This window comes from Scomber japonicus, chromosome 8 (genome assembly GCF_027409825.1).
Source record: "Scomber japonicus isolate fScoJap1 chromosome 8, fScoJap1.pri, whole genome shotgun sequence".
Classification (NCBI taxonomy): domain Eukaryota; kingdom Metazoa; phylum Chordata; class Actinopteri; order Scombriformes; family Scombridae; genus Scomber; species Scomber japonicus.
Genome location: NC_070585.1, coordinates 29,862,641 through 29,876,627, shown reverse-complemented (window position 1 = coordinate 29,876,627; position 13,987 = coordinate 29,862,641). Strand labels below are relative to the sequence as shown.

General features: G+C 40.2%; 1 protein-coding gene across 1 annotated transcript in view; it reads right to left on the bottom strand.

Moving 5' to 3' along the window:
* fat2 (FAT atypical cadherin 2) overlaps positions 1–13,987 on the bottom strand; it is a 117,046-nt gene that overhangs the window by 27,662 nt on the left and 75,397 nt on the right. Inside the window, exons 19-22 of the mRNA XM_053324155.1 lie at positions 9,132–9,329; positions 6,564–7,164; positions 5,503–5,703; positions 138–292 (exon numbers count right to left, since the gene is read on the bottom strand). Coding sequence (XP_053180130.1) covers positions 138–292; positions 5,503–5,703; positions 6,564–7,164; positions 9,132–9,329 — 1,155 coding nt within the window. The remainder of the gene's footprint in view (positions 1–137; positions 293–5,502; positions 5,704–6,563; positions 7,165–9,131; positions 9,330–13,987) is intronic.

Sequence of the window (13,987 nt, the reverse complement as noted above, 5' to 3'; positions counted from 1 at the left end):
GCTAGACAGGAACAAACATGCTGCATCTGTTTGTGTACAAAAAGCTGTGATTTACTAAATCAGAACATCTCCCACAGCGAGTTGACAAAGAGTCCTGTCATGTGTTTATCTTTAAATGCAGTCACAGAGATAAATACCTGCAGGCTTCCCCAGTCAGTGCCGTTGGCGGACACAATCAAGCCTTCTTTCTGGAACGTCTTGAACCTCAGTGACAGCTTGAAATCCTGATTGTCCTCGTCCATCCCGTGGAGGTACTTCAGATACCCCTTCCCATCCAACCTCACTGCTGACTCTGCAACACAGAAACATGAAAACAACCAAAAGTGAACAACAGACAGAATCTGAAGGGAAACAACAGTGAGGCCTTTCTTGTGTTACTTATAATGTAGATTTCTTATCTCCTTCTTATCTGCTGATTTAATTACTTATTATAGTCCTTGGTACAACATCCTGGATAAAGTGTGAGTGCTGAATTTCAATTTGTTCAACTTTTCTTGCAAATCATCTCTGCTTTGTAAGTCTTAACATAACTGTGGAGCACTGATGTATAATAAGAGCCGATGGGGAGCCGCTACTCAGCCTTGCAGCCAACTTTTTCCAGCAGTATTGCAACGAAAAATCCCCATGTCCCAAAGAGCCTCTTCCCCATAGACCACCATTGTGAACTAGACAGCAAACAAGGTCAATTATGCCTCTTTTTATTATAAGTTTTAGATCCATGCAGGTTTATATTTGTAAAACTTTCTTCAAGCTGTAACGTCATCACAATGTTAAGTCTATGGGAGGTGAGGCCAGCAGGAGAAACACTACTGTGCATATTCAGCAGGCCGCATAATATGAAAGGATCCTGAAAGCTAGAGACTTCTTTTGGCATATGCGCCGAGCCAAGCAATTCTTATTGGACTGAATGGACGTCATCTTTGGTCCAGTCTCCAGCTGTTATAATACATGCATGCTGTGGAGCCTGCAGGAAGTCTTTAAGCGAGCTTTTGGAGGCACCGAATTCCTCCAGAATATCTTCAAATATATAAAATTCAACTTTTTACTTTCCCAAAGAAGGCCATAAAAAAAGATTAAAAACTTTAACAAATCTTTATCAATCCTCAAGGCAGTACACTTATTCCACCTTCGCTCTGCACCAAATGTGACGGCAGAGTCTGCAGATGAAACACAGTTTAAACTCAAAATCTCATTTCTGACAGACAAGACTGTGAAGAAAGAGTGTTTTTTTTCTATAAAATGTCTTTGATCTTTTTAACTGCCAAAAGCTGAAAATCCAAAAGTGCCTGAAGCCAGAAAAACAAGAACAAAGTAATCAACGAAGCGTCCGGCAAAAGTTTAAACATCAACGCAAGTGACAAAAAAGGAGGGACTGCGTGACGGATGAGTGAATTCGTGAATCAGCAGATCAATAGTGATTCCAGCAGCAAAAGGGAGCATATTAGTGTACAGACACAACTTTTTTCTGTGTGTGTGTGTGTGCGTATTTCTAAGATGAAACTTTAATGGCGCCTGTGGGGAGGCTCAGGAACAACACGTTCCCCGAGTCTGGTGAGAAGAAAAAGAAACTTTTCGCTTTCTTGGTGAAAAACAACTTTTCCTGATGTGGGATTTCAATCAAGCAACTTTTATTTCAACCTGTTGGGTTCAAACATTGTTCTCCAGGTACATTTTTTTTCTTAACTACAGAATCAATTAATCAAACTTTGATATCGTACCTTTCAACCTAATAAAATACAAGCGATGGATAAAACGCAGGATGTTAAAAATAGATATAGAGACTAGCACACACCAAAATAACTAAAAGGCAAATGATGATGAAATGAAATACCAGATTATTTGATAAAGGTAGTCTCAGTCTGGTTTGGTGGTTTGGTGTGAACTAAATTAGACAGTAATACAAACTAAGCTTATAGTTAGGGCTCTTAGAGCTCTTAGCTTATGCTGCTATAGGCTTAGACTGCCGGGGGACTCCCATGATGCACTGAGCTCTCTCCTCCTCCCTCTCTCTCTCTCTATCCATCCATCTATATACATTAACATTCATGTACTATTAATGCATTCAATAACCTAAACTTCTTCCCCGGAGTTGTCTGTGCTTTCTGGTCTCACAGGTAACCTGGGCCTGTAGACGTCCGGATGACAGATTCCAGTCCCGGACTTTCTCGCTTCATTGTTGATTTTCATTGTGCTTCTCTCCTCTATCCTTCCTTTCTCTCCTCTCTACCCCAACCGGTCGAGGCAGATGTTCTCCCATTCTGAGTCTGGTTCTGAGGTTACTTCCTGTTAAAAAGGAGTTTTTTCTTGCCACTGTTGCTCATGTGGAAATGCTGTGTGTCTTTAAAGTTAAAACCTGAAGAGTTCGGTTTAGAACCTGCTCTATGTGTAAAGTGCCTTGAGATTACTTTGTTGTGATTTGGCGCTATACAAATAAAGATTGAATGATTGATTGATTGACTAACAGCTGTTGAGACATTTCACTTTTAACCTGCTGGTGGCGCTACAAGAACAACCAGAGGAGAACACTAAGTTGTGTCGGCTTCAGCCTCTCACGAGCACGAATGAAAGTCTCAACAAAGTTTTGTGGCAATCCATCGAATAGTTTAGATATTTCAATGTGAACCAAAACAAACCAATATTTCCATTCATGAATCTTTTATAGCATTAAATATTGTTTTTCATACCTGGAGAAGATCTTCTACAGATGAAAATCACTATTACTACCAGCTATTTTTTTCAAATGTAGTACTTATTTTGACATTGTGATCTTTATTAGGTTATTTAAAAGATATAAAGGAGTGAGAAAGCAGTCAGAGCACACACTGAAGTCTATCATCTTCTGTACTTCTGCTGTTAAGATGTTTTTCTTGTCTGCTCTTCATCCTAAAATCTCACCCCCTTATCGGCAAACTTCAGTCTCTTAAGACCAAAGAGGTATCTGAAATAGTCAAAATATGATGGCGACACCACGTTAAGATGTTCCAAAGGGAAGAGGGACTCTAAAGCTGATAATGAGTGTACATCCTGCAGAGCCTGGAGCTGACTGTTATTCTGTCCGCACACCACTAATCCTCACAAGAATGCCAACACAAAATCACTGGGGACGATCGGACGAGGTGGCGCCGCCGCTCAACGCTCCCTTCAGATGTTCTGCTGGCTGTAATCGAAGCTCGCTGAGGGCACAGTCGCACCAAACGTTTGAAATCTTTGAGATTAGACTCATTAAGGTCACTCAGTTTTAACAGGTGTGATGAGTCGCCTGAACATATACGTTTGTTCTCTCATTTCATCTCAAGCAAGAGATGGAAGGTGCTTCTTCATGCTTGGAAATTCCTGTAGAACAAAGGGGATTTTCTTCTTCTTCTATAATCTTCTTAACTGGTACAAATACCAGAAATTATATTTTCTGACCTACCCTCAGGTGAAATCTCAGTGCTAGATGGAAAAGAACAAAGAAATTCCTGAAAAGCAGCTTTCTTTCAAAGACAAGTTCACAACTTTTCAAGTCCGTCTTAAAACAGCAGTCGTGAACAGTCCACTGTGAGTGATGGGAGCCAAAATCCTGTTTATCTGAAGCTTATATGAGGGTTCAGCAGTCTGAGTTAGTCATCTGACACATTTACAGTCTTTTTAGCATCAAATTCCCTCTTTGTGTTTCCTCAGACAGTGAGCTGCTGTTTCTAACATCAAGAATGAACTTTGAGACTCTGAAGTTTGAACTTTGAAGCTTTAAAGCCAACATGGAAGAGAAGCTCACACACACTGGCAGTTCTTTCTCAGGAAAAAAGTGGAAAATTCAAACACTCTTCATATCTCCCTGACAACTTTGCAAACACCATTTACTAATGAAGATCATGTGCAGAGGTGGAAAGAGTACGGAAATATTTGACTCAAGTAAAAGTACCACTACTTTGAAGAAATTTTACTTGAGTACAAGTAAAAGTACTGGTCTAAAAATATACTCAAGTAAAAGTAAAAAGTAGCTTGTTAAAAAAATACTTTGAGTAAAAGTTACTTAGTTACTTTTACAACGGGGGTGGGTGAGGGGGGGGGCGGCTGTAGGACAAAGTGATGGCTCATAAATCTCTAACTAGTTGTTTTAATTAAAGATAAAGGTATACATTTACAAATTCAGCTTCAATGACAAAATATGTCGACACACAACATTTAAAACATTTATGGAGATATGTCATTTTAGTGAAGACCATCCCATAAAACATTTTCAAATAACACAACCATTAAATTGAAGGTGGCATAATTGTGGATTCTGTAAACCTGGAGCGATTTTAGACTTTTTTGGGGGATTTTCTTACACCCATAAATTTGATCTCAGCACCCCTAAAAATAAATGATAAACCCTCCATAGTCTCTAAATATTATGTGGGAAACACTGAATGATTATTGGGGTTTTTTAAAACACTTGCAGGGCATTGAATGTCAAATTCTCATTAGGAGCTGAGCTCCTCTAAAGCTCTGATCCTAGTCCTACAATCACCCAGGTTTAAACCAACAGTCATACTGCATATCTATGAATCACTATGGGTCAAAGTCACAAGAGCAATAACTTTTCTTTAAATTACCCAAAGAAGACCAAACTTTTAAGTACCCATGTTTAAAAGGCTATGCCCCTGTGCAGCTTTCGCTCAATTCTCTCATTTCCGACGCTGTCCTTTTCACGTGAACGCATCATGCGCAATGCCTCGTCCTACACGAAGAGTGAGACAGATGACAGCACAACGTCTAATGGACATTTCTTTTAGAGTTTGTTGTGTTGTGTTAGAGTTTATATGTCGCTATGAGAGCTAGCTGCCCGGTGTAACAGGCTGCATGAATGTTAAGTTATTGTATCATGCTGGTTAATGATGCTGTTCGATCCCCTTTGCTTTAAAAAAAACATTCGGCCAACATTTTTTACTCAGTAACGGATGTGATTTAAAGTGTAGCGAAGTACAATACTTCACACAAAACATACTTAAGTAAAAGTAAAAGTACAGATTTTTAAAACTACTTTAAAAAGTACAAATACACAGAAAAGCTACTCAATTACAGTAACGTGAGTAAATGTAATTCGTTACTTTCCACCTCTGATCATGTGATATGACTGAAACCACAGGGGCAGCATCTAAAATGAACCATGAGGTGAAAATGTTTGCTCAATCTTCAACAAACACAGATAACACACATAAAAAACTCATAAAAATATAACATCCATTTCTCCACAATGACAGCGTGCACTTTGTGGATGTTAAGAGAGTCGTCTGAAATGACTCTGCTGCACCTAAAACCTGGTTTTCTTAAATTAACTCTGCATATTTAAACAGGATCAGAGCAGCAGGATGACGCTGCTCCTGCTCTTTAGAAGAAAAGAGGATGATGAGCTGAGTTAGTGTGTCTACAAACATCAATATCCAGACATGTTGGCTCATTAAGACCTCTTTAAAGCACAGGTACAGCACACACACACACACACACACACACACACACACACACACATAGACGCACCGTTACAGGGGCAGACACTCTCCCAGCTGTGCTGTGGGGTGATGTAACCCGCTCTGGCGGTGGTGAAATGGCTCAGTCTCTCTCCCATAAGGCGGACGGCGTTCCTGCAGCTTCGCGGTGGACAGCCGAGACCCAGACAGCCGTTGTGGCTCACCCTGCGGATGTTCAGGCCCAACGAGTCCTCGATGTCTGATATGATAGCTAAATGAAAGAGTTCAAACATTTCAAACCACACGTACAAAGAGACTCTTGATCTCACTTAGATCACATGAATTATTTTACCTCATGGCTGTTACTCTCTAGTTAGTTGATATCGTTGGTGTGAGTTATAATTATTTCTCCATTAGAGGCTAATTACCGTTGTGTTTTGGAACCTCTTTTAGGTTCAAATGAGTCACTGCAGTGCTCATAAATTTAAATCTGGAACTTCATGTCCACACGTCAGTCCCTTTAGTCCACCCTCAAGATATAAAATCTCTATTTGGTATCATAACTTTGACAAATCTTCATGTCATGCAGGGATTTGACCTTTTGCTCTGTTTACATTGTGAAAGGCTGAGATATCATTTAACCTGTGGCTCCTTTATTGCAATATTTCCCACTATTTGAAGAGCTGAAATTAAGATGGTGAAAAATGTGAGTCTTTCTTCATCCTGTTTAATGCTGTCTTCTCTCTCAACAATCTCCACCGGGATCAGAAAACTTATCAGAAACTCTACAGTGTAACCTCGGAGTCTGTGCATAATGCTGCCTCGGGTACAGAGAAACCTCTCAACACTGAGGTATAAATCCAGATTTACTTTGTAGCAGCTGCAGACTGTTAGGACAGCCATAAGAAGCTAATTCTTTGCTCCATAAAATGACATAAAAACAGATCAGTGCCTCATATATCTTTATATATCTACCTCTACATCTCATATTTCTCTGTATCTTGCAGTGCTAATACTTTCATCCCAGTTTCCTCTTGTAATCAATACAAGGCTCTGTTGTATCTTATAGGGAGGACTGCACTGTGGCAGCTGAAAGAAATGATTTATACAATTATTATCTTGATGGATCACCTGCAAGCCTGTTGGTTGGTAGAGGCTGGACGAGTCCGCTCTGAGGCCTCCAGATGAGCAGGACCTCCAGGACCTGGGCGTTGGGTACCTGCTGCAGGCTGGCCAGGTGAAGCTCTTGCCTGGGTAAACCCAGAGCCTGACCCAGGCTGCGCTGGAGGCCTCTCCAATGATCACCCAGAAACTCTTCGGGTGAAATCCCAACCAGCTGCAGCGTCAGACCCGAGTCCAGCGCCCTCTGTGCGGCAGCCCACACGTGGACTTTGACCCCGGTCCAGACGCTGAACTTCCCGTCTGTCACACTGACGTTCAGCGAGTAGGAACCCTCCTCCAGGTTTTCATCCGCCCAGATTTTACCATCAACCATGTCAACAGAGAACCTCGCTCCAGCTGGGTTTTCTGACACCAGCTTGTAGGTCAGGACATCCTGCAGGTCCTGGTCTGAGGCGTGGAGCCTGCCAATGACCCGGTTTGCAAACAACCCACCAGCAGTGGTGATGAAGACCTCCAGGGGAACCACAGAGGGAGGATACTTGCTCTGCTCAGTGACGTTGATGTTGACCACGCAGATGGACGAGAGGGGAGGATGGCCGCTGTCTGTCACCTGATCGGAGCAAAGAAAGCAGTTAGAAACTTTAAAAAGAAGATAAAATACAGATGTTTAGTGTCAGAAAGGGTTCAACAGATGAGTCTAAGGGGTCACAAGATGATAAAACAGAAATTATTCAATATCTATTTTTCACACATTCCAAAGAGAGATGTTGATTCTAATTATTTCTGTCCATGAACATTACTTTGGGTCTAAATGCTGCGTAAGAGGCTTTTTCACACTAACAAGAAGAAAAACTGATTTTTCAGCATGGCAATGATCAAAAATGAAAAAACGGAGCAATTAGACACAAAACGTCAACTATCAGCAGTTTCAAGTCAAAAACAACATTTTTAACAACCCTCAAAAATTCATGCAATGCATATTCAGCTGAACTAAAAATGCCTTCAGTTCATAATAAACACTGTAACCTCAAAATTACCTTTTTTTCAATCTCTAATGAGGAGATAAACAGTAGCAGAGTAAACTTTATTAAAACACGGCGTTGCTCTGTGACTGCTGGACGTGAAAATGAGCAAATGTTTGCCAACAAATTCAACGTATGGACTTCAAAGCTGATAATATGTCAGTGTTGTGTTTACTTCTTGTTTCTGCTGCCCCCAAGTGGCCAAAAAAATCTTCTATTGCAGGTTTAAGGACTTCAGTATCTCTTATTATTATTATCCATTATTACTCTTGTACATAATGTCACAATTATTTTATTATATTTTTTGCTACTATTGTTTTATCATTGCTGTTCTACCAATTATTTATTCTTCTTCTTCTTCTTCTTCTATTTTTTACTACTTCCACTTTTCTACTGCAATAATGAAAATTCCTCATCATGGGACTAACAAGAGAATATCTTATCTTGAGTTTAATTTTAATTTCTCATAATATTAGAAGTCATTAAGAGTGAGAGCAGCCAAGCCTCACGCTCTCATATAGATCTTAGGATTAGCAAAGATGAACTTTTTATCTTTGCTGTCTCCGATGTGAAATGTGTGATTTTTAAGAGAAAGAACAGCAAGTTTTTTGGAGTTTTTCCCCCCAAGTTGTCTGCTGAGAAGTAGAGCGTAACAGGGTTATGGCGGCGGCACTTTCCACAGGTTCTTCTGTTCAAACACTGATAATCACCTGTTTGCCAAAAAGCAAAATCATTATGATACACATTTGCTGGAGCTGATAATTTATTCAGATATTACTCCTGTTTGGACATACATGAGAGACTAAAGTTTGGGAGTGTTGGATGATGGGAATGACTCGGTGAGGAAGAAAACAAATCTCACTCTGAGCCTAAGTTAAAACTTGGCAACCGTGGTGTTATTAAACTCCCAGCGGCGAATTCTTAATAATACGACTCGATTTTTATGATCCCTGAAGGACAAAACAAAACCTGTTTTTCTAACTATAATGATAACAGGGGAAAATAAATTAATGTAACGCTTGAGCCCCTGCACCCCACCAAATGAACCAAAGAGACAATCATCAGCACTCCGAGGGCAAAATATTGAGTTTCATCTCATTGTTGGAGCCTTAAGCAGCACAAAACTTTGAGTCGTATCACTGTTGAACTACAGCCAACGGTGAAAATCACTGTTACCACTTCCTGCGCTGTTTGCCATCTCTCCTGACAGCACTGTCAGCAACACAGCAGCTGAGGCCAGGAGGGACACTCTGCAGTGCATCAGCATTTCATCAGTGAAGCAGGATTATAAGGAACACTTTCTTGTTTCCTTCACAGTGTGACAGTCGGGGAGATTTTTTTTTTTTATATTTTATTTTAGAGTCATGAGATTTCAGCAAAGACAACAGGGTGTGAATCCCTGGGGTGAAATGTGAAATCTGACAGATACAAATTGAATTTGAGTTCTCGGGAGGGTGAAAGCGAGAGTGAGAAAAGTTCAAAAGGTCAGAAGAGAGTGAAAAAAAAGGGGAAGAGCAAGAAGGAAACTTTCTGTTAGTTTTGACAGAAATCTCACCTGTATTTTGAGCTGATGATGAGGTTTGACCCTCTTCCTGAGCGGAGCAGAGAGCGACAGCAGCCCGCCTTGGTCGACGTGGAAACGGCGGTCCTCGTTGCCGCTGACAATGTGGAAGGAGAAAGGCGGGCCGTTCTTGAGAGTGTCCTTGTCCGTCACCACCAGCTGGAGGAAGCCGCTACCGACTGACTCGCCCTCCTGCAGGAAATCATGAGTTTAATTCATTTCATTCTTCAACTGTTATTATTTGCATTTTAAATCTAGAGTATGAAACTTCATAATGGTGGTTTTCCATGTTTTAGCTAACCCTAACCCTAACCTACTAACAATTATAGATAAATCAATTACTACCATTTTATTTTCAGAGGGGAGGATTTTTTATTATTGACACTGTGTAGCAACCATTACTACCATTTTCTGCTCTTGTCTTTACAATAAAAAAAATAAAAATAAATGTTAGTTTTTTCACTGCATGTTTACTAACAAAAAAACATCAGGAAAGCTTTAACGAGTGGTGCATTCAAGGATGCTCAAATATCAGAGGATTTAAGTGTACTATGCTGGACAGAGGAAGCAGCCAATTTTATTTGAGGACTTATGCAAATATTTGTTGTTTGTCTTCTAAAAAAAAGGACTTTCTGACAACTTGGCAATGTACAAACTGTCCTTTACTACATTTAAATAAATAATAACCATTTTCTTGAAATGACAACCGTAAATTAGAGGGATTGAACAAGATCCCCAGCTGAAATTTAACTTCTTATGATAATATCTGATGACACATTATTATCATTTTCTATCCCATACAATAACTTTCTGAGACTGATTTCCACTCTTGTCTCTTGTTGCTATGTTTGTTGACTGCATGGCAACAAAAACATCTGCAAAGCTTTCACTGTTTGCTTGTCTGCTTTCAAGGATGCTTTAATATAAGAGGATTTGAGTGTATGAAGCAGCCAAATTTATCTGCAACCTTATTGAAAAGTCTGTGTGTTCTGTTGTGTGACTTTCTAACAACTTGGCATGTAAGTTAAATTCTTTATGGCAACAAAACCCAAAACATCCTGAAAACTGTCCTTCACTGTAACTCATTTTAACCCTGTCTGTTTTGACTGTTCCTTCTTTCCTCCCCTCCTTCCTTCCTTTCTTCTGTCCTTCTTTCCTTCCTTCCTTCCTTCCTTCCATCCTTCCTTCTGTCCTTCTTTCCTTCCTTCCTTCCCTCCTTGTTTTCTTCTGTCCTTCTTTCCTCCCTCCCTCCCTCCCTCCCTTCCTTCCTTCCTTCCTTCCTTCCTTTCTTCCTTCTGTCCTTCTTCCCTCCCTCCCTCCCTTCCTTCCTTCCTTTCTTCTGTCATTCTTTCCTCCCTCCCTTCTTCCTTTTCTCCCTCCTTCCTTCCTTCCTTTCTTCCCTCCTTTCTTCTGTCCTTCTTTCCTCCCTCCCTCCTTCCTTTCCTTTCCTCCCTCCTTCCTTCCTTCCCTCCTTCCTTTCTTCTCTCCTTCCTTCCTTCCTTTCCTTCCCTCTTCCTCCCTTCCTAGACTCAAGGACAACAGGAGGGTTAATAACACAGTGTTCTCAAAGTACATGCAGACAAACAGCTCTATACATACTAAGGCTTTTTTTTAAAGGGACAAATCCTGCCCATCATTAACTAAACAATAATCTTTTTTTCTTTATTATAAAGTTGACTGTAAATTAAAAGCATTTCCAGGTGAAGTTTTTTTGGGGGAGATGCAGACACGGTCCAGCTCAGAGCCAAACAGATCATCTCAGTGGAGTTAAGTTTGGGAGTCAAACACGTTCACATGGATTATTCATGTGTCACTGCTTTGCACGCTGCAGTGAAGACAAACTTCAGTCAGCATTTTGAGTAGATCAACACAGATGCAACGTGATTTATCGCTGCGCCACAAGCGCTCCTGCATCCTTTGGAGGACGTTCTGTGAAGATACTGAATTAACTGTCCATCTGCCGCTTTTAGTCAAACACTCAAATGAAAAAACTGCAGCCTAACACGACGCCGTCACTTCAATACAACAGCTGTGTGACAGATGTTTGAGCAACAGATGATTACTCATAAACTCAGTAGCCTAACACAGGAAAGTAGCGTTCTTTTAGACAAAAACAAAGTGTTAAAACTGCTCAGTGTGATGGATTACTACTGACAACAAGCCACTTTTAAAGGATGTTAATTTTCACAACAAACTGGATTTAATGGAAACCAGTGGTTCTCTGGAAGTAGGTGATCCATCTTAAAACTTACAGCACACTTTGGAAGATGGATAACAGTGATGCACACTCAATTTGTAGTTAATGAGCTAAAACATGCAAAACCTCAGGTGTTGTTTTTCACATTTCAAATAGAGCGAGCGTCACAAAGATATACGATTCAAAAAAATTACATCTTAAATCATTCAATATGTGTTATATTTCAGTTTGGATCAGTCAGTATCGAGTTGTGTTGCTGCTATGACTGAAAGTGTAAGTCACTAAATCACCTGATAAATGAATATAATGTTTATTTATAGAAAAATGAGACAAATCAGGTGAAAACTGGTGCATTCTCAGATATTTAAATGTATAAATGCCACCCATAGTGATTTTTAATTACTATATTTTATTGTGAAAAGCTTTTAAATGTGCATTATGATGCAGTCAATAGAGATGAACCACCTGTAGTGCACACTGCATGTCTCATACAGGTAGACAGAAGTAGTCGAACCAATTTTGAGGGGAAGAAATGTGAAAAAATGCTGCTTTTTCAATAAACACTCAACACATAGTGCTAGCAATGCTTATGATTTTTAAAGATGTGGGTGTTTCAAAAATGTCAAGCACCACTTTGCACAGTGCTCGAGTGCTGTTGTTGCTATAGGTGTAAAATGTTGTATTATACTTGATTTTATATTGTATTTATTCTATTTTGAGCTACTTCTATTATATACTGTTTTTACTATTTCAAAATGATTGCTGTTGTTAACCCTAACCCCCATCTTATATTACATTAATGTTTCTTTTTCTTTCCTCTTTCTTTTTTCTTCTATTTCTTTAACCTTCATGCCGTCCTCCGGGTCAAATTGACTCCGTCTGTTTTGACTGTTCGTTCCTTCCTGCCTTCCTCCCATTCCTTCCTTCCCCCTCCGTTCCTTCTTTCTTCCTTCCTTCTTCCCTTCCCTTCCCTTCCCTTCCCTTCCCTTCCTTATAAATATATATATATATATATATAGAAATAAAATTATTATTATTGCTAATGATAGCTCACTTAAATATTGATTTGTAGCAACTGTAGCTTAGTTAAATAGGAAACATTCAAAGTAGCAATAAGTAAAAACAAAAAGTCTTTGCTGCATTACTAACACAGATTTTAAATGACTGTATTTCACTGTGAACTGGCTCTAAATGCACATTAAAATGCAGTCAGTCGAGCTGAAACAACAGTTTGATGTCTAATGAAAAATAAATAAATCGAATTTAACCCAGTTTCAGCTTCGATTTCATCTAGTCACTTCCTCTTTAATTCACCTTACTCGACAGAAAGATAAGACCGACGCAGTCCAGCACAGAGCCAAACAGATCATCTCAGCGGAGTTAAATTTGGGAGTCAAACACGTTCACATGGATTATTCATGTGTCACTGCTTTCATGCTGGAGTGAAGACAAACTTCAGTCAGCATTTTGAGTAGATCAACACAGATGCAACGTGATTTATCGCTGCGCCACGAGCGCTCCTGCATCTTTTAGAGGAAGTCATGTGAAGATACTAAATTAACTGTCCATCTGCCGCTTTTAGTCAAACACTCAAATTAAAAAAAATGAAAAACTGCAGCCTAACGTGGCTCCGTCCCTTCACTTCATAACAGCTGTGCGGGTCTTAAAAGTGGGCGTCCGACAGTGACAAATAGAGAATCAAAAAGGCATGTAATGGCTTCAGAGGGGAGGACTCGCCACAGACCTGCAACACCTGTTTGAAAATGAAAAAGCTTTCCTGTCTCTTGTCTGAGAAACATCCATCTGCTTAAGTCTATGTGAGTTTCTTCATCAGGCAGAGCTGGCTGCGGAGACGGAGAAGCAGATGGGACGGAGTTTGGACTCATCGCTGCACAGTGTCGACGTTTTTTGGCTGCTGAGCTATATATTCTGTGTCTGGATGGGATTTTTTCCGAGCTGGCGGAGATGCAGCAGGTGGAGCGATGGAGAAGCTGGCAGAGAAAACTCATCAGTGAGCAACAGACAGGCTGGCTGAAACAACGCACTGTGTGATACATAAGAAACGAAGACACACACATACACACACATACACACACGTACTGTATGAACCTGTAAGTGTGTGGCTGCATCAGACTGAAGCATGCAGCCACACACACACACTCACACACACACAGACTGTTAAAAGTTCTTTTCCCACAGATTTTGCCCTGTAATTAGATGCATTAGGTAAATAGGTGGCGCTGAAGTCCTGCACACACACACGCACGCACACACACACACACACACACACACACACACACACACACACACACACACACACACACACACACACACACACACGCACACACACACACACACACATACACAAATCCTCCTTTTAGTGCAAATAATGATGACAGCAGCAGCATGAACATTCATTTATCAACCAGATTTCATGGCAATTGATCCTCAAACATTTGTCGAGACATTTCGCTCAGAATCAAACAAATGTTTCCCTCATGGACACACGAGAGAAAGTGAGGTACAGTAGGAACAATGAATATTTGTGTTAAATTCCATCTTAATTCCTCCAATATTTGTTATGCTAGTCAATCTGGACCTCCTGGTAGCAGAACTGAACATGTAAGTTACTAAATAGCTTGTTAAATGAATG